At 40.6% G+C, this 25656-nt stretch overlaps 1 protein-coding gene and 1 long non-coding RNA gene across 2 annotated transcripts; one reads left to right on the top strand and one right to left on the bottom strand.

The window, feature by feature from the left end:
• Positions 1-3446: 3446 nt before the first annotated feature.
• DAPP1 (dual adaptor of phosphotyrosine and 3-phosphoinositides 1) lies at positions 3447-24865 on the top strand. Its single transcript, XM_062574182.1, has 9 exons — positions 3447-3552; positions 12557-12679; positions 15963-16096; positions 19076-19206; positions 21039-21086; positions 21329-21391; positions 23154-23239; positions 23774-23861; positions 24327-24865. Exons 1-9 carry the CDS (start codon positions 3485-3487, stop codon positions 24375-24377), a joined length of 792 nt encoding a protein of 263 aa, XP_062430166.1. The 5' UTR covers positions 3447-3484; the 3' UTR covers positions 24378-24865.
• On the bottom strand, positions 24630-25409 carry LOC134139597 (uncharacterized). Its single transcript, XR_009958218.1, has 2 exons — positions 25127-25409; positions 24630-24852 (listed from the first exon to the last, which is right to left on the bottom strand). It is a non-coding gene; the product is annotated as an uncharacterized LOC134139597 (long non-coding RNA).
• Between the last annotated feature and the right edge of the window lie 247 nt (positions 25410-25656).

Genomic DNA, 25656 nt, shown 5'->3' with positions numbered 1-25656 from the left:
ATTGATTTGCAAAAAGGTACCTTACTTATTCTCTCGTTTCTTTTGGAGGCGCTTTGTGCTCAGCAGTGCTCTGGGCTGAGCAGCGGGCGTTGGAACACTGCTGCTGCCTACAGGTCTCATCTGCATTGTGCTCGAAACCGATACAAAATCAATCCTGCCACACGTTCTTGTATTTGGGAAAGGGAACTGACACTACAGCCTGTTGACTTTTGGGAAATGCAACTTAGCAATCTGTTCTGTGGCTGAAAGTTTGTTATAAAAAAATTAGGTGGACTTGATTTAAGGGAAGGCTGATCTCTGTTGCACAACGGGGCTTTTTCTTTCTTTCTTTTTTTTTTTTTTTTTTCCTATGAACGAAGAGGAAGCTTTGCACTCTCAGGTGCAGAGTAAGAGGAAGCATCTGCTCTGAGATGGGAACCCTCTCCCACCACAACGTATCAGTGCACGAAAATGATGGCTTACAGAGGGACTAGAAACTATCTTCAAGCCTGCAATGCTCAACTTTTAAACCAATTTGTGATGTAACTAGAATTCCCTAAAACTTAGCTGTGGCTATTCATTGTTCAGAATTTACTCAATCTCTTCCTCAGCTTTTTCTTGCCACAACCAAGAGACATTGATAACCACTTTTCTATTTTTCAGTAAGACAGGCAAACAAAATAATGTGAAATAGATTAAACAAAAACTTTGCTACAAACAAAGCAGTTTTCAGAACAGAAGAACAAAAATAAATAAATCTACCCACCATATACAAAGAGACCATGGAGAGTTTAAAAGTATCTATTGTTACTTAACCTATGGTCATGGATTTCAGTACCCGGCTACCAAAGACAGCATCGGATCATAAACATTCTGTAGGTGACAGAGGAAGGGGCAAACAGAGGAGCAGCTAACAAGGAAAAACCTCCCCCAATGTACAATAACAGAACAAAACCAGATCATTTGTGAAATCTGTACTTGCAACTGTGAATTTTGCTATTGAGATGAACAGTCAAGAGAAGAGAGAGCATCTTGCAGCCATAGAATTAGAGGCTCAAGCAGAAGGAGAGTCTAATCTGACATACGGAAAGTTTGTGAAGCTTTATCAGTCCAAGATACTAGAAAAGCTCTTCCAAAATTGATTAACCTAGACCATCAGGAGCAGCACCTGATGAGCCCGTTTCAAATAAACCTTTGTTCCATACTGAGTGTCATGCTCATATGACTGCATATGAGAAATACATAAAGAGTCCGAAATAGATATTTATTAAGGTCTTCTGAAAATAACTATTTTCAATACTGGATATTTAGTATTTGAAGTAAACTTCAAATAGTGTACGTGACATGAAAATACAAGTCCACTTTTTTTCTTCTTTAATTCACTGAAGCCCTATCTTATCATTAAAGAAGCTTAATAAAACAAGAATTTACCAAAGCTATAATAGTTACTGCACATGAAATATTCTGGAATACAAACAACCTCTAGTCTGCAGGGAGTCATTTATGCATCTGGAAATGCAGGCACCAGCTGATGCTAAAAGATTTCTCATCCACAGAGTTCAGTCTGCATCTAGCAGAACTTCACATCCTGATTCATATTATCTTTTTAAAATTCTTTCACACTGATTTCCTATTATTGTTTCCAAGAGACAATTAGTACAAACTCTTTAAAATCCACATGCAGAGGGAGGACAAACAAAAAAAAATCAGTCATCAAACTTGCAATTTTGAGTGTAAAAGAGTTAATGCCAGCCTTCAGAAAGCTGATAGAGCACATATATTTAGGAAAGAAACAGAGATGGCAGCTTCAGAAAGAAGGAGCTGTTCCTCCGTGTAGTAACCTAAGAACACATTTATAATGAGCAAGAATATACGTATTTTGGCTATTACTTATGCTATTTCTCTGCTAGCTCCGTTCTGCATTAGGAAAATTTGAGCTTGTAATTTGCCACTGGAACAGTTCTTCAAGTAACAGCAGAAAGCAAAGGTATCATATGAACAAAAGTCTGATATGAAAAGTTTGACAGCTGTTGCTACCACCTGTAGAAATGTGCAGGAGTTGAATTACCTGTCTTGATTTTGTAGAACCAGTTAGCTGGATCAGCGTTACTGGGCTGTATTAAATGATAACGCAGGCTCCATATATCTCTATGGACTTCTCATTCAGACTGCAGCTGCATTTCTGAGGTAAACCATCACCAGGATGCTGAAGTTGCAAAATCTGCAATGACAGTACTGACATTCTAGAAGGCTGCACTCAGGAAGATTTGCAAGTCACAAAAAAGTCCAAATCCTACTCTCAAATTTGGATGGATACAGTAATTATCTACTCTTACATATATGGCAATTTAACCTTATTTTAAGGCTAACAAAAAACTCTATAGATTTCCTCATTGTGTACTTTTAGATAGATGTTCAAGAGTTAAAGGGGAATTCATTACAAGCGAAAAATGAACACATGTGGAATACTTCAAAGTATGTATTCTTGTGATACAGTTTAAAGTAATCTGAAACACACTCCTAGATGTGTATGTCACAGCTTGACACATACTTTATAAATTCCTATTTCCGTTTACATTAGCATTTTAAAAGTGTATCTGCGTAAATACGCACTTCCTCATTCTCACGGAATTAGCAATAATTGTGTAGCATTTGCACACGCTTACAGAACAGCCATGCTGCTGTCCTTCCTATGCCAACAGAGATGCACAAAAATCATAGCCCAGTCTCTTCCACCTGTCTTAATGGAATGACATCTTTTTGACGGATGCATATGGATTGTCAGTGCTATTTCACGTGGCTGCTTGTGAGAAGAATAAGTATCTGTCCTGGTCTGCTTCTAAACATAAAATATCCTGGGAAAAACTTGTTTCCAGTACTGGAAAGCCAATGCAAATGTCAAAGTGTTTTTGCTTGCACATGTAGCTCGGAGGCTAGCCCTGAGCTGACAGCCCGCAGGAAGGGGACAGGCCGCGGTGCGTCCCTCACGGCCCTGTCCTCCTCCTCCTCCTCCCAGTGCTGTGGGGGCAAGGTTGGGTGCAGGGTGTTGGAGGACCAGGCCACGCGCTCCTTCCCGGGGCTGTGGGGAGCCTCCTCCTCCCTCCTGGCTGCAGTCAGGCTTGTGGGGACGTCGAGCCTGATGGCAACTTGCGATTCCCACATCTCTGTGAAGAATATAGAGCGCACCGGCTCGCGCTCAGGAGCTCTGCTCGCTACATCCGCAGAACAAATAAAATAGATTTAAAAAAGCCTCCGATGTCTCACCTCAGGGCTGCGCGGCCGCAAAGGCCTGAGGAGAAGCGCGAAGCCCCGGGGCCGCCGCAGCTTCCCCCGCCCCAGCCCGGGGCCGGGGCGGCTCCCTCGCCGTCGGGGCGGGCGGCGGCGAGACCCGCCTGCGACGGGGCGCCTGGCCGCGGCGGCGCCTCCGCGCCGCCGCCCGCGCACTTCCTCACCGGCCCGCAGAGGCGGCCGCGGGCAGCCGGCGGCGCAGAGCCGCGGCTGGAAGATGAGCCAGCACCAGGAGGCGCGTCCCGCCGAGCAGCGGCAGCTCGCCGAGGAGCTCCAGGCGCTCGGGTAAGCGGCGGCTCCCCGCCACCACCCCGGGGGCGCGGGGCTCCCCCCGCGAAATGGCGGCCCTCGCCCCCCGGGGCGGCACCTGAGGGGCGCGAGGCGCCCCCTCGCGAAATGGCGCCCCCCGCGGCAGCCCCCCCCGCCCCCTCGCGAAATGGCGCCCCCCGCGGCAGCCGCCCCCCCGCCCCCCGCGAAATGGCAGCTGCCCTCCCCGGGGTGGTGCCCTGGGGCTGGGGACAGCAGGTAGCGAGAGGGGGAAGAAGCCGCTCTAGCTCTTGCTGGCGGTTGTTAGTAAGGAAAGGAAGGAAACAAACACCTGAGCATCTGAAAGGCGCAGCCCCCTCAGGGCTGCCCCAGGCGCCCAGCCCGCGTCCTCGGCTGGACGGGCTTGCGGGCGCGTAGCGGGGCGACACGCGAGCAGGAGATCCTCGTTTGAGAAGCAAATAAGCACTAGAAAAACTAGCGCAGCAGCCGGCACCACGGCGCGGACCTCGGTCCCTGCCACAGGGCCGCTGCGCTCGGCCGGGCCCTCGCGCCTCGGCCTCGCCGCCTCCAGCTGGGCGGCCGAGCCCCGGGGCTGCTCGCCTTTCGCGAGGGCATCGTCCTCAGGCGAAAACCAAAACCCCAGAAGCAAAAGGAAGGGCAGCAGTTGCAACGGACCTCCTGCTTCCTCCTCCTCTGGCCGTGTTTGAAGGCGAGCTGCTAGTTTTGCTTTTGGCGGCGGGAAGGGCCTGCTTCGCCGCGGGGAGCGTCGCCAGCGGTAAGGAGGGGCGGCAGCAGGACGAGCGGCACCAGTAGCGAGCAAGAGGAAGGAAGGGATGCCGGACGGCGGAGTAAAGGAGTGGACAAAGCACGCGCACGCAAAAAACAAAAAGAGCAGCAAGGTTTAAAAAGCAAAAAGGCTCTGGTGTCGTCTCCAGACTCAGAAGGACTCAAGGATGAAAACAGATGCAATAGAAGATGATGGGTGAGGACTCGGTGGTCATCGATTTTTGGCAATTACTTAGTGAAGAGATTGGCGCAGAAGAGACAGACCTGCAGCTGATCTCCTACCAGCTGATACCTTCCCCTGTTCGGGAGCACCCATTCGTGGAAAGCTTGCTATTGAAGTTTCTAACAAATACGAAGTGAAACAAATCATACTAAATAACTATTTAACATAATGCATATAGATGACATACTAAATCTCATCCTAAAAAAGCATCTTTGCCTCACAGAAGCAGGTTGTGTTGCAGCTGTTGAGGGAAGCAAAGTTGCAAGTTGCCAGACAAATTGCATATTGCAGGACAGCCATTTGTTTAGGCCTTATGGCCTGAATTGGTCTATGCCAGGGGTCTGTGCCCACAGAGGGCTCCACAGGTTGGTGAGGAATTTGTCATCATTGCAGCCTGACCTGGTGCAAGTGAGGAGGACAAAACTCTGAATGGGAAGGCTACAAAGATGTAGAAGAAGCAACAGCTTTAAAATGCTTCTCCTTCAGTGGAAAGTTGGAACTTTCCACACTACAACAGAACACCAGGCTTCTATTTCAGGGCATCCTCTCAAGTTAAATGAAGGAAATGTGAATAAGCATGGTGAGCAAAGGCTCGTTTCAAGTCATTAAGTCAAGCCCTTCTTTCAGTTAGTATTAGGTCCACTTTTCTTGAATTTTCTCAGAAGAAGGACAACTCTCAGGCTCCGAACATACAGGTTGGCTCTATTTTTCTCCACATATCATATTAACTATGCATGTAGTGAATCTTTTAATGTACATCAACTGTGAAAAGTGAGCCTGTCACTCTCAACAGATACAGACCATAACTTTAAGTTCTCAGCTACCACAAGGCTTTTCCCCCCGCCCCCCCTTACCAGTCATGGGTTCTGTAACTGATCAATTCCCCATATGTCAGCATAGTATCTACCACAACTGAGACCTGAATCTGAGTAGGACCTCTGACTTACATAGGATGTGGAGGGTTTTGTTTTTGTTTTTTTAAACTTCATGTACATCATCGCAATAAAGACCCATAGACACAAAATTCATTTGAATGAGGAGCAACTTTGAAATTCACATGCCTCTTGGAGGGAATTGAAGAAGGTTTATTTTTAAACCTGCTTGATTGTGCAAAAAAAATCAAAGAAGTTTGAGGAGGTTTGAAGAAGTGTTAAATGGGAAGCACTTGCGCTTTACTTCTGAGAAAGGAGATTGAGTACCACAATATCCTTATATTTTGCCAGGTCAGCTGGTCACTTGAACCTGAAAGTTGACAACAACATAGAAGATTTTGCAGTATAAAATCTACTTGACTCCTTGCTAGGTGGAAGTGCCTGGCATTCACTAGTTTGTTCCAGTTTAGTGCTCCAGAAATTGTATGGGGAATATTGAAGTTGTTAAGAATAATGGAGAAGAAAAAAAAAGAAGTTTTGAAGAGTGAAAACATCAAGAATGTTCTTCTGTTGCTCTGTCAAAACACCTAAACAAAAAACATGAAAAGCTCCATCTTTCTTATTCCTGCTCTACACATATTCCATCCATCACTAAAAGTGAAAAAAAAAAAAATAAGGATTTGATCATCCAAATAATGATCAAGGACAATCACAGCCACTGAAAGATTTAGAAATGTCTACAATTACTTTCAGATTGGGTTATTTTCCTCCAAAGCCTCAGTATTTATAACGATATGCTTTTTGGCCTCTTATTCACACCAGAAAAAAGCCAAACCTATCACTTTCCCCTCTTTAGCAGCTTCCTAGCTTATGCTGTTTCTTTCAGACCTTAATGCTGAGGAAGAAAGTGGCTTGTATGTATTTGTAGCTCTCTACATTATTTGAGAGTTTGGTGGTCAGATAATCAAGAGTTCAAAGCAAGCAATCAGAATACCATCAACTTCATTGTAAAGGCTTCTATAGGTAGAACCAATGTCTAACAAAGAGACAGATCAAAATCAGAATATCATATATAATTAAAGAGATGCTAGAATTATTAGCTTCTTCCCTAAAATTAGTGGAAATATTTAAATAGGAAACTTTTTTAAAAGTGACAGACAAAAAGAGACACCTTTGTTTAAAACCAGCTTACTGAGTCTTCTTTATAGATCTATTCAGCTATTCCTGGAATCAGCCCTTTTTCCAATAGAGTTGATTGCTGCTTTAACTAAACTAAAACATCAGCTTTTGCACTGCAGTGCAAACTCCTGTAGCTGATCACATGTAGCGCAAGTTTGGGGAATTCCATTTTGTAGCTCACATATTTGAACAAGAGATGAGAATGTGGAATAGCTTGTCATCCAGGTAATTATAGGTTGGTCTGGTAACACAGCTTTGACTCCAACCTAACATAGCTTTGGTGATACTGCTTTGTTTTCTGTCTTTCAGAGGTGAAAAGAACTGGGGACAAAGAAACAAGTTTTTGAAATTTTCTTCCCTCTGCAGTGCCAGTGTTCTTTGTTGTCTCTAATAGCACAGATTTTGTGTTTCTCCAGCTCCAAGTTTGACAATACAGTAACAATATTAAGACTGAAGAATACTCTTCACATTTAGTTTTAGTAAGAGAAAGGAATTAGACCACGAGTCCTAAATTTAGCTAAGTGCTCAGGAACTGAAATGCCTAAGACAGGGTAAACTGTCAGAAGAAATTGTCTTCATCTATGCTTCTAATAGAGAAAAAAAATCAAAATTTCAAGGACAAAATTGTGACAGTTAAAGTGGGTAGTGGACTTAAAGGAAGAGAAATAGGCAAAAACCAGAACAGAGTCTGTTGAGAGAAGGGGAAGAGAAAATGGAAGTGAGAAGCAGATGCTGAACTAGTAAAAGCCTTCTGACAGAAGAAAGAACTTTAAGGTTGGATACATTGATGGCACTTACATTTCCATTTTTTAAATCGGTTTTCTGCAAAATGGCACCCTTGTATTCCACCAGCATACTTCACATGAGTTTGTGATTTAGTGTTTCAATGTTACACACTGAAAGGATGTCTAACAAATACCATTTTTTAGTTGCATGCTGCCTCTAACTCCTCTTCCTTGCATTCATCTAAGTCTCTCACCCTTTTTGTTGATTTTCTAGAGCTCTGTAAACTTGTAAGCCATTAGAAACACTGAAAAAAAATCTTCATTTTTACTGATGGGAAGTGCAGGAAACCCTTCTGTCCTTTAGATGACAGGTAATATTTCTAGAGTTTGTCAATGTCAGGAAAAAAAACGCACATCTGATCTGGAAGTTGCTGCAGTCCAGCATACAGAGTACAGAAACAGATAAGGCTGTTTTGCAGAGTCATTTTTGGAATAAAGGCACATAAAAACCATTGCATCTGGCCTAAAGAGATAAATGAATGCTTTCCTACTTGCTTCATCAAGCAGTGCAGTAACTCATCTAAACTAAGAATGGGAATGTATCTTGAGGCTAGTATGTAGTTTAAAGCTGTAAGAAAATTCAACTGGTTGTGATGCAGGATAGTTTTATAAAGAGAAAAAAATGGGGGGGGGAGGGAAAGGGGGCAAAGCCTACCAGTATTTACCACTGCAAAAAACAAAGTAAATGTTTACTCCGTAATAATTTAGGAATGAAGTCCTACTGAGAGCACATGCAGACCACTTGCCCCTAATGTGAATCTCTGTTCCATTTCAGAAATGGATGAGACGGATGAATTCAACTGCTGTATTTCTGCTTGGCTCCTGTAGCTCAGGCAGCAGAGGTGCCATCGGCAGGGACAGTCACCTGCCCAGGAGTACAAGTAATATTGCACCAACTTGCTGTTTCTGAGGAGGGAATAGGGAGATAACCCAGCTGACTATCAAGAATCTCCTTCCTGTTTCCAAAAAGGAACTTTAAACTGCTTGACTTTTTACAACAGTAAGTCAAGACATCTGTAATAACCTGGGAAGATACTCTGAGGATGGCAAAAAATAAGCACAACCTTTGCTACTTTTATCTAACAGTTATCTGTTAGCTAGGCATACCTCAGTTATCACTCCAAGCAGTAGAAACAAATGGCAGTTAAAATTTCTTGCTGTGCTCTATACTGGTCATAGCTAACTTTTATCCCTATGAGAAAGACAAGGAAGGATTTCTATTGGGCATTAAGCTGATCGCATATGAAAAGGGCTGAGTTGATTATCCAAGAGTCCTGTAACATTACCTGTTAGGTTAATCACAGCTAGATGTTTTATTCCTTCTGTATGCCAGTAGAGTTTGAAAGTTAGTCCACCTGATGCCAGCTGCAGTTTTGCTGACCAGCCTCTAAATACACAGGCAGAAGAGAAATATTTTGAAAAATGTCTGTACAGCTTCGTCAGTGTCATCAGAAATGACAAATCCCATGCATAAGAGCTCCCTGATCTGCAGGGGGGATATAGCTTCTCCTTCCCCACCATGTTTATTTCTTCCTCCCTCCATCTATTTCTTCATAGAGCTCTCTATCAGGAGCCCCAGGCAAATTCTTCACAGACTTTCAGTCTGACAAATGTCAAGAGTACAGAGAATTTCGGGAATTCTTGCAGCAATACAAGCTCTGTAGATTGAGTCAAATAGAGGATTTTCAGAAGGGCTTTTAGAAATAGCCCGATACACAAGACATACAATGTGGTTTAAACTGGAAAGGCTGATAACAGAATTCAGTTTTCTCCCAAGAAAGTAAATGAGTAGAATGGCTTGCTCATGGTCTTAGTAAAGGCATCAAAAAGACAAGTATTTGTGAAGCCTTTAATTTCATTTTATTAGTTTTCTGTTTTAATTAAGCAGGGAGATAGAGATAGGTTATCTTTTCCATCAACAGTTTCCTCTCCCAGGTATGTAGGCATCACAGAGAAAAAGAGCAGAACTTAAGCTAAAGGTAGCTGCCCCTTACAAGGTCCTGTTGAATGGAGCGTATCTCCTACCTTGATATAATACCAGCACACACGCAAGCTGAGCTCCAGCATGCTGTCTCAAGAGTTCTGTTGGTATCTGTAGAACACAATTTATCAGACTAATGTGACTTTTCTTTAAATCCTGCTTTTTTTTGCCTGCAAAATTCAAAGGGCTGGCTAAATGATTTTTCTAAACATGAAAAGTTGAAGGATTCCCCTCCTCCCTCCAAATACTTAAGTTCAGTTGAAATTTATGCAGTAGTATCAGTTATTAGTCTGGCTGTCTCATAGTCAAGTCCTCTGACTTTGCAAACAGTGTCATGAAGTTTTGACCTTGGTTCAGTTATTGGACCACTGTTGTACATAGCAGAGTGCAGTATAATCAATTTAAATTAGACAATTTCAATTAAAGCAGCAATTTAAGAGGTAGAGATCTGAAAAGTTGCATACATCTTAAATATATTACTAGCATATATTTAGCATTCCTACTGGTTGTAGGAAAAGAAAGAGGGCAGTTCGGATCCTACAGTGGACTGTCTGATGATCAGAATCACTCATTTACAAGAAGATATTAGTACAGGCAGCAGTGCCAGGTATATTCAGAACTGTTATAGTAAAACACATTTCATAGTTGATTTGCACCAAGGAGAATTTGGACTTTTTAAACAGCTGCTGTACTCATTTGAGGAAAATTGGATCAAGGCTTCCCTTTTAGTTTCTTCTTAGCTTGGCATTTGGCTGATCAAGCAGGCTTTATGAGCCTTCACTTTACCTTCCTTGGTGGTTTGTGTGGAAATACTGAGTTGCCATAGGATTTTAAAATTGTACCTGTGTTCAGTATCATTGGAACAAGATCCAAATGACCATTTGCATGGTTCAAATAGTAACAGCTGTCAGGTTACTCTGATATTTCACTATCTGACAGGAGAAAGGCAGAAAAAATAACTACATGTAACAGTTGCTTTGGCATGAAGAGCCATATTATAGCATTACATCCATTTTTAAAGTGAGCAAGACCCTGATGTTTGAGGGGTTTTTGTCCGAGAGCATATTCAGGAGAAAGAAATGGTGGAACCTTTTCTCCAAAGATTGAGATATGCACTTTATGACAATGTTATTTTCCCAAAGTGTTGTTTTTTTTCTGGCACTGCATAGTGGTAAGATTTCACTGGTTAGTGACTTCATGCTTGAAGAGAGACCACACTTAAACAGAACATTTTTAAATAGAGCAACTTCTATTTTAAAATAACTTAGCAGAAGGCTTTTTGGAAATAAGGTAACAGTGCACTTAACCTCAGATTGAATATGCCTTCTTCAGGAAATTGGCCATTTACAGATTTTTCTCAAAGCATGTTTCTTTTGCACAAAAGTGAAAGAAAATGCTTTATGAGATTTCCCCCAGTTGTCTTCCAGGTCTAGATCCAGCCAAGTGTGCGTGCTGATACCAGCCTCCTAGCATCAGGACAGACCTGACCTTTGACTATTACTTACTTGGGCAGTTAATCCCAAAGCAGATTTTGGCTAACAGGTGTTTCAGAGGATGATTGATCTTTAATCTTTGATCTTTAAATATTCATTATTTTATTTGTTACAGTGAGACAGCCCATAGAGCACGTTCTAGAGCCAAAACAGCAATACCCTGCCAATATTAAGTTTCACGGGGATCTTGTCTTCTGTGGGGTTAACATTCTGAAGTCTTTCATAAAGCAATTTATCAACCAGCTGGCCTTTCAAATAGGCAGCTGTCTAAATCCAGAGTTATAACTTTGGGGGAGTTGGGTGGGAGGATGCCAAGTTTAGTGGCAACTTGCAATGAATAGATAAGGAGGAAGAGTTTATAATTACACATCATTTCAGTTCAAAGACTGCCATAATACAAATGCCAAGAAGTGCTGTGATACAGCTCCCTGTCAACCTGTATTTCTGTAGCTGAAATAGTAATAGAATTCGACCCCAAAGTTGCGCACACACACAAATTAATGGACGGAGGAGACCCCCCACCAAGACACAAGCCAGCAAGGGAGGAGCCTCACTCCTGGCAGAGCCGTGCCCTATTAGCACCAGAGGTAGCTCTGCTCTTGCCACAATGTCCCTGCATGTTAAAGTGCAATGAAGACACAATAATTGTTTATTAACAAGGCTAATTCTGCTCAGGGATACTCTATTCCCTTTTACCTTTGCACCTGAAGTTATAATTACAACTAGTAGTAATACCTGCATACACTATCTGTTATAGGATGACACTCCAGCCTTTTACACATCTGTGCCTCCACTTTTTCTTTTTAATATGTTTAGTCTCAGAAACATTTTAAATGAGATTTTCTATTAAAAAAAATCAAGTTTTTCTGTGCTAAATCACTCTGCACATAAATTAGGCCGTAACCAAAGTTTCATGATCTTCTCTGCAGGATTTTTCCAGTGGAATTCCCTATGGGTTCCTTGTCTAATTTTTCATGTCATTCAATAAAGCAAGTGCTCAGATGTTCTGCTGCATTTCTTAGAAAATGTGTGGCTGAGCAGCAATGATACCAGAATTTAAGTTTTATCTTTCCATTTTATCAAGTAACTTTGTTCCCTTCTCCTTTCTGCCAGAAAGGCTAGGCCTCAAATGAAGATTTTAAATCTAGGCAAATCTGTTTTCTTATAGATCTTAACAGTGCAGATGAGCTGAGTTACAGGGAATGTAGAATTTGGGAGGAGATTTCTTAATAGTGTTGCCTATCTGCCCCAAAAGAGGAAGTGTACTGAAGTGTGTAGATATGTCAGGAAGTACAGATTTAGCAAATCGACAAAGGAACCTGAATACCCCTCAAAATTGCTTTCACCTAAAAGTCAGTATACATTTAGATAAGGGCTCATTGTTCATGCAGGCTAAATTTGCATTTTTTTAAATAAGATTCAGCAAACTGTCAGCTGTTTACAAATTCTGAAGGAACACCAACTTCAAACCTGACAATCCCCCCCCCCCCCCCCGCAACCATTTTCTGGGCTTGTCAAAAGGAAGCTGCTGAAAGGGGAACTGTTCTGCGCAACCTGTGCAGAGGACAGGAACGGTAACTCACCATTAAAACAGCTTTAGTTGCAGGCCTTCCTTTTTTCCCCTAGCCCAGCTTCATAACTCAGCAGAAGCATGAAGACTGATGCTGAGAGTGAGTGATGATTTCATGCTTGTGTCTTCCCAGGTGGTATCACGATAATCTTACCCGGCATGCAGCAGAAGCGCTGCTTCTCTCCAACGGGCAGGATGGAAGCTATCTCTTGAGGAAGAGTAATGAAAAGGAAGGCCTATACTCCCTCTCTGTAAGGTAGGCTACAGGCAGAAGTGACTGATTTTATCTAACACTACCCAGCTGACAGTTTTAAAGTTTTCACTTATTTCCATATTTGTTTGCAACTCTCCTGCATTGAAATAACCCACAAGGTTCTTCCTAGGGCATGAACAAGAACTGTTTAAGTGTGTTTTTCTCATGGTAGAATCCTGCTGAATGAGATTTTGATAGAAAGAAAAAGACTTTGGAGAGAGAGAGAAAAAAAAAAGCAATTTCCAATTCAAAGTATGAATTCATCTTCCTGGGAAAAATATCACTGTATAGATAGATTGTACAGGTTTGTTCTTGCATCTTGTGTGGTAAAAATCCTTGACAGTCAGAGGAGTTCAAAAAACAGACGGATGAGAGTAGAAAGGTTTTATGAGGAGATTAAAGTACTCAATATACAGTTAACAGGTGATAACTTCACCAGTTTCTGGGCAGTCTGTTCCTATACAGCTCACAATATCTGTTTCACTGTATAGGAACAATCATCTCTGGGAGATGATGCAGTATTTTAGTGAGCCTTCCCCATTCTGGGTTAAGACTGTTTTAGCTAGTAGTGCCCAACTGATTTGAACAATATCTCAGAGTAACAAGTATCATGCCCTTGAAGTCATCAGAATTACAGCAGTAGCAGTATACAGCCTATACAGAGCACACATAATTCAGCCTATACCTCACTACGGAATCACATTTAAGGACCCTCCTAAGATGCAGAGAAGACATACAAATGTGTTAAGACACAAAAGGTAGTTGCTGCACATCAGCTGAATGGAGGTAACCAACCCCAATACATTCTTAGCCTTTGACAAATACATAAGATATATTAAGCCTCTTTAATATTAAAGTTGAAGCTGGTGCATTTGACCTAATTTCTATCACAAACTGAGCCTGCAGGTGATTAGTGACCACAACTCAGCTGGATCACAGTAATTTTAAGCTAAGGTCACTTTAATAAATACATTACACAACTCTAATAGACAAGAACACAGCACATGCCCTTGAGATTAGCGATTTTCCATGTATTCAGTACCAGGAACCATTATAATTTGGAAGTATAGTCATCAGGAAACTGAGGAAATTGCAATTTGTGCATATTCTGAAATGAAAGGCAAATACAGTTTGCTTCACTGACCTCTGATAGAAGGCCCTAGAGCAAATATTTCCATACATACACTCCCTGAAATTTTACCACTATAGACAGCTATTTGTACAACATGCTTGAGGGGTACATGGATCTGTGCGCCCTGATTGAGGTCCTGAGGTGTTTTTACAGAATGAATATTCAGAGTGATAATGGCTAAATTATGTGCAAGTGTTGTGAAACAGGACAGTAGGATATATAAATAGCACTCCTTGAAAAAATAATTTATATGAAACAGTATCTTAATAGTTAATATTTTTGACTGTAGAGTATAACTAAACATTATTTAGAGTATTCTACTTCAGGCAAATTTTCAAAAAAAAATTCAGAAGCTATTTATTTTCAAGAACACTCGGGAAAAAAGCCTATTACCATAAAATAAAATTTAAATTGTTCTTATAATAGAAAATAAAAGCTAAAGTGTTAAACAAGTGATTAAAATAAATTCACTGATTTAAGTCGAGGCTTAAAAATACCTTAAAGAGTCTACTTCAGGCCAGTTCCAGTATTTATTCAGCTCTCCAAGTAGGATTAAGAATCATTTATTGCATTACTAGATGCACAGAGTATCCCAGAGCCTGATCTTTTACTCCATTATATTAGTTTTGTGGTGGTACAACTCTTGAAATACTGATTTTCACTTTAAAATGTTTCATTTACTCATTTTACATGCCCATTTAATTCTAAGTTTTCCTTTGCATTTTTTGAGTAATATAGAAATTTGTTTTGGAGTAAGTGGTTTAATTTTGTTCTAATACATTTTTATAAATGTCATTTTAGCAATACTGGCTGTCACAGTCCATTTCTCCTAAATTCCTTCTACATTTTTTATTTTCTGCTTCCCTAGACACTTCAGTCATTGTTAGGGTTTGTTTTAATAGGAAATAGTGCTTTGGATTTTTATTGACATATCTGTAATGAGAAGCTAGAGATAGATGACAGATTGACATCCCCTCCCCCATCTAAATTAGCCAACCCTAAAAAGGAACTAGGAAATAGAGTAAAGTTGCTCTCATTGCAACATTGTATTTCTTGTGAAACTAGATGAAAATTTTGCCAGTACAGCAAACAGTCACAGCAGCTATTTGATGTATAGGCCATCATCACTTTGCTTCACACCCTGTCTGAGATGGCTGAAGCAAAGGTGTTTCCATAGTACAAAAGCACAGGGGAAGCTGATAGATGCATATTCTACAATATCATTTAAGTCTCAAGGACAATGCAAAGATTTAACCACCTGCTAGGAATACATTATAAATCACTTCAAAATATTTTCAGTATGTTTGCTGCATATATTTTTCCTGAGCCTGATTTTTGTCTGGACTGTTTTGAATGCTAGCAATAATATTGACAGAAAAACTTTCTCACAAGGGAGAGTGTGCTTCACTGACTTCTGAAGTCAAAATAAGCACCCATTCCAGAAGTGAGGCCTTAAGCATTTCTCTAAATATCAACTTTCATAAACAAATGATGTGGCTGCCCTAACAGGAAAAGGACTGTAGTTCACATTAGACAGAGCCCACAATAGAGTCTCCTCATATGAGTACAGAGACAAAGCAGACCGAGAAGCCTTTTGAAAAAAAAAATATATATATATATGAAAGCCTTTGGTATCTGAAGTTGTTAAATCCATGCTTAAAGAGAGGTAGTCTAATTTTGAAAGTCAACAACATTTTTAGTGAGATCAGGACACTTGACAAGATGAACACCAAGGGGTATAGGTACACCATCAGAGCTAAAGTCTGATACACGGAGGAGTATTATCCTGGTTAGAGGACTGGATAACATGATTCTAAGTCTTGTTATCTATTTGCAACATTAATTAATTCAACTTACCCAGCTTTTCACTATCACCTGTAAAGCAGTGATTATTTATTTTTTTTTAAATGAATCTGATTTTCAAGTGTGTTGAATATTTGTGAAGGATGGTGATAACATTGATATTACTGCTACGACAGTGATTTTCAACCTGCAATCTGTGAATTCCTTTTTATCTGTTGTACTACAGTCTACTGTGTGAAATAGGCCCTGCAAGTCCAGATTTCTTGCAGTGAAAACTGCTATTCAGGAGTTGTAGGTACCCCAAAGCTTCTGCCATGTATGTCCTGACAAATTTTTCCTTTTCTATTGTAGGGGAAAAGATTCTGTGAAACACTTTCATGTGGAACATACAGGAACTACATTCAAATTTGGATTTAATGAGTTTTCTGACTTGAAGGAATTAGTCATGCATTTTGCAAATCAGCCTTTAATTGGAAGCGAGACAGGTAAGGAGAGCCATATGCTTATGCGATTTTTTTTTTTTGCCTTGCTTTGTGTAATGCATTGTAAGCTCCTTTTACTTAAATCTTTATCTCTTTATGAGAGAGGAAAGAAGCATTTCAAAATATGCATGTATTAGGAGTAGAAGGACCTCTCCAAAAATAATAAAACCAAAGCAGGATGTTTGATAATTTATTCTCTAACTAATCAAATATAAATCCCCAGTAAGCAGAAAGGGTCTTCAGATTGTTTAGCTGCACTGTTCTTCAGCTGCAGAAGAGTCTGCAGTGACATGCTCCCCTTCCCTGTAGGGCATGTGCCCTGTATTACTGCTGTTTCTTCCCAACAGAGGATCAGCCTGCTGAGCCCTACCCACAGTGGCTGGCCTTGTTTTTAGGAGAAAAAAAAAAAGCACAGGATTTTTTAATGGCTAACCTTGAACTGATATTTAAAAGATTAAACTCAGTTCCTACAAATGAGTTGAACACCACCACACGGGAATCCAAGGAGAAAGAGAAGCATATTACCATGATAATGACAGTTTTAGGTTTAGCTGGAAATGTAGAAGTTAAAGATTTAAAAGTCAGTACAAGTTAGTGCAAAGAAAAAAAAAGAGACGGGGGCAAAAAGGTATCGTGTAGGAAGTGTGGCAACTGATACATAGAATAGTGCCTAATTATGTGTGTGTCCAGTTAAATAATAGCTGGTGCACACAATAGCCATAATACACACTAAATATGCATGAGTACTCTTTAACACAAATGAATCACAAGTATTAAACAGTAGGATTACTTTCTAAGATATTTTAAAAGAATGCAGTGGTACTTGCACTTTATCTTTCAAAGCATTCTCTTTTTAAGTTGCCTTTAGAGCAGTTTAAGTGGATGTTTTTTTGCCAATAAGCTGTTTTTTCCCTGAAATCAGACATACGCCCACAAGCCTAACTTCGTAAATATTTTAGTTGACATATAGAAATATTCAGGCACATACTCATTGCCTCTGTTACAGACATTAGTAATTAAGGATTTGGTGTTATGTGATCTCTGTGGACAGGACCTGGACAGGATCAACAGTGCTGAGTGATGGGCTCACTTGCAGCCTAAAGCTCCCTAATCAGATTCTGCTGGCTCTGTGAAACCTCTTTAATATAAGCTGGACATGCTACAAAGTAGGAAAAGGCATTTGGACATCACTTCAAGGAACTTTCAGCCTTTTCTTCCTACAGGCAGCAATAACTAGGAGGAGAAAGTTAGCACTTGGGCAATGCTCCTTCAGTAGATATGTCAGAGCTCTCCTGGGAAGTAACTGATTTGTGTCCAAAGGTGGGGGTAGGGGCTCATGAGGGCCCACTCTGTAGGCAGCGTCAGTGAGGCTAAATGACTGGCCCCACACCGGGTCACATAGCAGGTCAGCAGAAGAGCCAGGAACAGCCTCCGATTTCTTACCCCTTTGGCCATGCTTCCATTCAGCGAGGGGCAACAAATGACCTTTGACTCAGGCATTAGTAGAAAAATAGAAAAACTGTGAGCTCAGCAATGAGAGAGAGCAAAGCAGAGTAATATGAATACTTTTCATCTCTGGCTTGTATAGAGACAGGAATTTAAGACAGACAAAGAATTGCAATACATAAATGGAAGATAGTGGAAACCATTATTATTATTATTTTCTGCCCTCTATTGGGGCTACTTTTACCTCTGGGAGAGGCACACTAGGCACTCTTAGACCAGTGCACTCACTGCAACCTCACTGCAACCCTGCAAACTGGTCCATGCAGTGCCAGCGGTTCATTTGTCTGGGAACAGCTGCAGGGTTGGGTTCCAAGCCCGACAAGCCTCGTTTGACTACAGCTTCATTTCCACTTTGCGCTGCTACATGGATTCACATCTATTTTTCTGTGTCATAGTGTATGTCATAATACACTTCCTCCTGAACTATAGATAATTAAAAAGGAAATTAAGGCTAGTATTATCTGAGAGATGTTTTCTTGGAACAGACCACTGACTATTCAGTAACAAGGTTGAAGCGATGTACCATCATTTTTCTTTCTTTATGTAAAGTGACAACATCAAAGTGTTATTCCTACCTATTTGTTTTATTTACCAGTTTTCAGCTACATTTGGAAAACATTTAGAAACTTCGAGTCACAAGCGAGACAGAAAAGCCAAAGTTACTTTAACTTGAGTAAAATTTCCAAGAATGTGGCTACATGCTAGTTTTCATTCTTCCTTAGAAACACAAATGTACAGAAAGACTCTTGCTATGGGGTAGCTGGATCAACTTTTACTAGTTCTTATATATTTACTGAATGATTCTGTAAAAGCATTTTTTGTGGAGAGAAAAAAGGTAGCTTGCTAGAAAAAACAAACCTCCTCTAAAATGTCCTTCCAGTTCTTATATAAGGATCTCTGTGATGTACATATGATATACATCTGTTTGAGCCTATGCAACAGGTTAGGAGCAGGTAAGGTTTCCATAGACTGATGGAGGTTCTCAACTTCCTTCCAAATGGTAAAGCTTTCTCCCCTCCCCTAACTAGAGAAAATTAAGCAGATTCTGCCTTTGGACCTATTATAAGTTGCATATATCATATTTGCATACACCCCTGTGTCTATAATCAGATTTCAGTTATTTGCTTCATATATTATTTTCTGCTTCCCTTTATAGCCCTTCCCATTACAAAATATAACTCATTAAACTATATTTTTTTCACTTTGAAGAGACTTGAGTCAACTGTAGGTTTCAAGTCCAATTTTTAGTAATCCTAGCATCCTCCTTCTTTAAGACCTGACGATATCAGCACAAGATGCAAATACAGCAAAATTTCATATGCTATGACATTATTTAAAAACAAAGATTAGATGTTACAGCAGTTACTATTTTAAGGAGGTTGCTCACTATTGCAGATAAAATAAAAGTGCAGCTATTTGCTAAGAACCTGCAATAAACATGACCTTGTAACTCACTACTGCTCTTTTTCTTTCCAGGAACCTTAATTGTATTGAAGCATCCCTATCCACGGAAAGTCGAAGAACCTTCCATTTATGAGTCTGTCCGAGTTCACACAGCAATGCAGACAGGAAGGACGGAAAACGATCTTGTTCCAAATGCTCCCTCAGTAAGTTGTGTTCTGGCATGGGGGTGGAGGGGGGTTTCTCCCAGCCTGAGTTTAGTATGATTGCTGAAGTAAGCAGCTAACACCAATAATTCATCCTTTTATGGGTTCTTAAACACAGGAAGTCTTTGTCAATCGTAGCAGAACCAAAAGTCTTATGAGATAGAGTCCCAAGACAAATAAGGCCTTTCACACTCTGTCTCCAAGACCTTCAGTGCTGTCAGTGGAAAATATTACCTGGGGCTGACCTACACGAGCCTGCCATCTGAACCCAGTGCTTCTGTATTAGCTTCCCTTTTGAATGTTAACTTAAAGCTTTTAAGCAGTTTTTTTTCCCTTTAATTCCTCACAAAACACACCCACAAAACAAGCATAACCCTTCTCACATCTTTCTGACAATTAAGTTGTATACAATAATACCTATGTCAGGCTGCACAGTAAGCTCTTGTTTTGGCAAACCTCTTTTACAGTCAGTGGAAAGTTTCTCTCCACAGGTGTGGGGGGAGGAATACCATAAATAACACAACCAAGAAACAGCTGTAAGACCTACCACATTTCGTCTCAGTCAGTGAATATAAGGATTAGTTGACAGGAAGCAACTAGTGAAATTAGGCAAACTCACTGCTTCTTATCATTTTAGTAGCTAGCAATATACAGCCTCATTCCTAACAGGGAGGAAGGAAGGGAAAGGAAGAGCATCTCTGACTTTCTAGGTTAATTAAAAAGTGACCCTTTGAAATAAAGGGAGGAAAAAAAGAAAAGGATATGTAAGACAGGCAGGGACACATTTGGAAGACTCGGACCGAAACATAATTCGAACAAATTAATATCAGTACTTACATCCTGATAGGTACATTATTATATTAAAAATATTTTTGGGATTTTCATGTTGTAACTTTAGAATCACCTTGACTTAAAACATGAAGACGCTTGCTGAATTCTGCCACAGACCTAAGCCCAGCATAGAGAAAGCAATATGATAGAGAAGAGCCTCCATACTTTAAGCCCTAATAATTATGAGCACAGTAAAAAAAGCTGTGTCACATTAGAAGCTATGCCTTACTGGTATGAGAAACAAGAGAACATCTTCATATCCATTTGGGCCACCTGCTCTGACATCTGTGATTCACTTGGACAGTAATTAGAGACTTTAAGTCCCTAGTATCTCATATCTGAGCAAAACAGGTGATTTGTCTAGGAAAGTAGTGCCCAGAATAGAGAGGAAGGTACTTGAATGATATATTAATTTATTTTTTGGAGAAAAAGAGAACGAGTTAAATTAATAAGGATTAGCATAAAATGGTTAAAAGAAGAAAGTGTTTTGATGTATCTCACAATCATTTATAGCTGGGTTGTTCCAACTTCACCTCCAAGGAAACATGACCCTGTCATATATATATATATATATATATATATAAAATTGCCTTTTTATTGATTAAGAGCAAATAGCAATCCACTCAGCAAGAATCTTTTTTTAAAAAAATATATAATATATATATTAATATATAACAGTCTCACAAATAGATCCCTGCATAGAGTTTTAGTGAGTATCTGAGAAGCCACAGGATCCCAGAATCACTGATGATGGCAGTAAACCAGTTCAGAAGCCAGTTTTTCAATAAGCACATCTGAATTTTGAATTTGTCTCCCTTAATGTGGGTGGGAGGTAGGGGGTGAGGCACATACAGGAGGACCAAGGATGGAGCAAGCAGTGATGGAAAGCTTACCACAAACAGGCTGCTGTCCTATCTCACAGGAATAAGGACAAGAGGGAGATGTGGGAAGTAAGCAAAGTTCAGTGTCTAAACCTGCTCCCTTTCCTTCTTACCTCACAGCTTGGTACAAAAGAAGGATATTTGATAAAACAAGGCAAAATAGTCAAGGTAAGGAAACCTCTATCCCTTGCTTCCACCCTGTAGTCACACACAAGCTAGAGACAGTGCAGGGCTGAAATAGCTCTGCCTGTACTCCTCTGTATAGAGAGGAATAATTATTGGTGCTTTGGAGAACAGCAAAGCAAGATTGCAAACCAGAGCAAGTTAACAGCTTTAAAGGTTTTTCTTCCCTAAACGGTGTTACACTGACGTTCCCACAAGACAGTTACCATCCTCTTTTGATCTTTCAGAACTGGAAGACAAGGTGGTTTACACTGCATAGGAATGAACTGAAGTATTTCAAAGACCAGACAGTAAGTAGCAAACACCAGTTCTACTGTTGCATCTCCAGCTTCTTGCATATGTATCACCACTTTCCAGGCTAAAACTTCCCATACTTTCAGAGGTGCCAAATCTGTTCAAATAAAGTCAGAATTTGCTGATGACTTTAACAGGAACAGGTTAATAAATGATTATGGATAGAAAACATCTTCTGTGCTCCTTCAGTCATACTAGACAGGGTTTGTTCTTTGCAAAGAATTGACTTACCCAGCGAGTTTTAAGCTACCAGCAAAATGCAGCTTTCATTGGTGGCTTAGACCCACCAAGAGATAGCATGGCTTTGGAGATATTTCTGCAAATGCTAGAAGTATGTTCTCCTCTGCTTTAATTTAGTCCTTTTATTTCAAATGGCTGTATGGTTTGTGGTGGCCCTCATTCAGAAAGTCCCTCCCTCCTAGCATTCTGCCATAGATTAAGCTGTTACACCTCAGAAAAAATGGTTTGTCCTTACAGTTGCTACTCCATTTTTATCTTAAACCCAGTGAAAATAGGACATACCTCTAGAGCTTCTCTACCCCCAGTTCTGGCTACTCCATAAAGGCAGCCAGACTGTTTAACTCTTTATCTCACACCTCTGCCCAGTCCCATTCCAAACACTAATGGATTTTAACACAACAGCATACAACTCTCCCCAAACATTACCATTTATAAACAGCTGTTTATTTATGGGCCTTCCATCAGTTTTCACTGCAGTTTAAGCCAACTTGACTTAGCTTTCTAGGATAACATTTCAGACAGCAGAGCACAAAGTGTTTGAGTAGCACTTGTGACTTACCAGGCACAAAGGTGTCCGTCAGAAACACAGCCTCCTCCAGCTGTCTCCTGGCGCTCCCGTTGTTGCTGCACGGTCGCAGTACCTACTGCCGAGCAGCTTCCTGCTGGCCCAGGGACAGCATTCGCTCACATTTTCTCAGCACAATCAGCTTTCTTCTGATGCAGCACGTAATTGGCATAGAGGTACTTCACATACCTAGTCAGACTGTGACTGCTGAGGCTGCTTGGGTAGAGAGGAAACTATTCTTCCACACCACCTGCCCCTTATAAGGTGTGCAACAAGGTGAGGTTGAGAGAAACAAATCAGGAAAGGACTCTCACACCTAGGAAGAATTAAACTCTTAACAGAGATGGGTGGCAGCAGTGCATAGTCTTCATCCCTGACCCAAGCACTTCTGGGCCTGCCCCAAGAAATTTGGATACACATATTGTTCAGTCAAAACCTTCACTCCTGCTGTAGCAGCTGCTGTTCCAGCTCTCCTTTTGCATTTCTCCTTTTCTAGCTTCATCCTTTTAAAAGCGCTTTTAGGAATTAATTAAATCTCCAGCAGCTGGTTAGGCCAAATCCCTGATGAGCCCTATAAATGTTCCCTGTCTCTGTGAAAGTAATTATTTTAGCTGGAAGTGATATCAAAGTTGTTACTGTGTTGGTCATGTTATAATATATCAACCAGACTCTCAGCAATCTGCTTCTACCTCTAAATTTCCTGTGCTAGTGCTGTACTCTGTTGTTCATCTAGAGCTAAACTGACTGTCCTATTTCTTATATTTAGCTGAGCTCCTCTTGCAGTAGTACTGCTATTAATTTTGCTAGTTAGCGTTTGTAGTGTTGTAGCTCTGCCGCCTATGCCTGGAAAACATTGGTGTGCCCGTAAAGGTCTATATGCACTGAAGACGAGCTTAGATAGATTTAGCTTCTGTTTCCATATATTTCCATTTTAACACCATTTTATTCTCAAGGCCACAGAACCAATTCGGGCACTAGACTTAACTGAATGCTCGGCTGTACAATTTGACTACTCCCAGGAAAGAGTGAATTGTTTCTGGTAAGCTGCTATGTTTTTTCTACTGTTTGAAAAGGTCAGAATAGCTAGAAAAGTTTGAAATGCAACTGCTGGGTGCTTCTCAAAGCTCCTTTTTGATGGTTGCAGTCCTGATCTTCTCACTTGTGACTGTTTTTGTCAGCCAAATCTCCATGTGTCGTGCATGGCTTTGCTGGAATCACCATTGTCAAAAGGGGTTTTCCTGGTGAATAGGAAGGGGGTAGGTCTGTGTTGTGTGCATTTGCCTTCCTAATTCTGTAAGTTCATATAATCATTGCCTAGGCCCTCTTACTGAGGTAAGGTCCTTAGCTCCTGAGTTCAGATCTTGCTGCAGGTCACACAGTAACCACTTCCACGCACAAATGCAGGTCCTTTCTCTGTGTGGGCCTAGGACAGCATATCCCAAATCTGTAAAGGACTGCAAGCGATTCTTGGCTAAGCTCTCCTCCTGTGACTACAGAGCACTGGGCTCAGTTTTAGGAGGAACTACTGACTGTTCTAGCAATTTAAGAAACTGTTGTAATCGTTTACTTACAGCTTAGTGTTCCCTCTAAGGACATACTACCTGTGTGCAAAAACTGGAATAGAAGCAGATGAGTGGATTAAAATACTGCGATGGAAACTGGTAAGTGATGTGCAATGGTAAATGACCATAGGCTTCAGGCAGTAATAACCTTGGAACTACCATAATAAAAGAAATTATGGCACAGAAGAGTTCCAGTTCCCAGTATCTGCAAAGAAGGGAGTAATTGTTCTGTCTTTCAGGCCAACTAGCCTGAAATACGTAGTTTTCAAATAACATATATATAGGCCTGCAAACCTGCTGTAACATTTTTGGGGTGCCTTTTTAACATATCCTGGTTATGAAGAAGAAATTACTTCTATTTTTAAGGATGTCATCTCACAAAGATTGTAAACAGTGTAGAGCATCACAAACTGCATGTGTTGTATTGTGAAGCAAGCAATGAGAAGACAATGCAAAGGCTTGAAAATGTTACTTGCATAAAACTCAGTATTTGGCTTGTTTTTTACTCATCCACATACACATGTGCACACATGCACACAGTAATGGATTGTCTTTCTGTTCTAGTCACAAATACGGAAACAACTGGAGCAGCAAAATGCCACTCTCACGTCATAGTTGTACCTCGAATACTTCTCCTCTGCTGGCCCGATTTGTCTCTTTGCTAAGGGGAAGGCATCTGATTAACAAGAGGACAGTTTCAAATGTCTCCATTGCTAGTAACGAGCATGTGCCTGTGCGGATACCCCTGCACGCACCGATTTGCATCCAGCTCTGCGCACAAAGGGTTTGTACAGCTGACCACTTTCAGGCCGTTGAGTCATGTGTGGAGACCGTTGCAAAATTACAAAGTTGGTTTGATACGCATGGTTTGCATTTGTAACACACATTTAATTCATACATCTGCTAACCAATCACAGAAGTATTCACTGTTTAAAAATTTTGTGGTAATACAGAGCACTCCCTTGAGAATTTGTTGCAAGCTCTATTGCAACTAACCTTTAGCAGCATATTCTGCAGCCTTGAGTCTGTTATTTAAAATCAGTCTTTTCTGGAAACCTTAAATATTTCTTCTGTATTACCTGTGTAGGATCTAAATTAAAAGAAAAATGACAGTTAATATTTTCTTATAGTTGTGAAATCAGCTAGATTATGTTTTTGTAAATAATGTCTATATTACAATCCAAAGAATAAACTTAATATTTCAAGACCCTTTTCAAAATGATGGATGAATAACACTTAGTTCTGGTCAAATATATTTTTGTATGGTTTAGCTTTACACTGCAGCAACAACTACAAGTGAACATTTGTTGTAAATGGCATATAGAGGTAGCGGAAAGCAGCATTGTGAAAGCAAGCTTACTTACAAAGTAGGCATCCCGCAGCTGTTCCCAGCTCAGGTATGAAAGAGGTGCCACGGGAGCTGAAAGATGGACAATGACGGGGCTCTGCAGAAAGCTTTGCTTGCAGCAAACACCAGCCTTTTTAGCAGGATTTTGAGTTGGGCCTCTTAAAATCCCCTGTTGAAAATGGGCTGATTTTGTATTTTTCCTCACATAAAGAACTTGATAGATGAAATAAGAGGCTTTGTCCAGAACTTGAGATGTTCTAGAATTAAGCACTGCTTGCTTTATATTAAATGAGATGAGCAACAGTAATAGAAAGGCACAATCTTCTCTATTAAAAATAACTTATGGATTTACAAGAATACATATATAACTGTATGTAAATTTCCATGAGGGAGCTGCTCCCTCTGGCTCTTCGATGGCCAAATATCCTCCATAAGGTTGTACGCAAACCCCCTCGGTACACTGCTTTGGCAAAAGGCTTTAGTAACGCTCAGGTAGCAAGTCAGTTTTCAGCAACTGCCTTTACAGTGAGGAAAGCTTAAGAGGAG

Source organism: Rhea pennata, chromosome 4 (genome assembly GCF_028389875.1).
Source record: "Rhea pennata isolate bPtePen1 chromosome 4, bPtePen1.pri, whole genome shotgun sequence".
Taxonomy (NCBI): domain Eukaryota; kingdom Metazoa; phylum Chordata; class Aves; order Rheiformes; family Rheidae; genus Rhea; species Rhea pennata.
The sequence above is the reverse complement of the archived record's forward strand: the minus strand, read 5'-3'. Positions and strand labels throughout refer to the sequence as shown.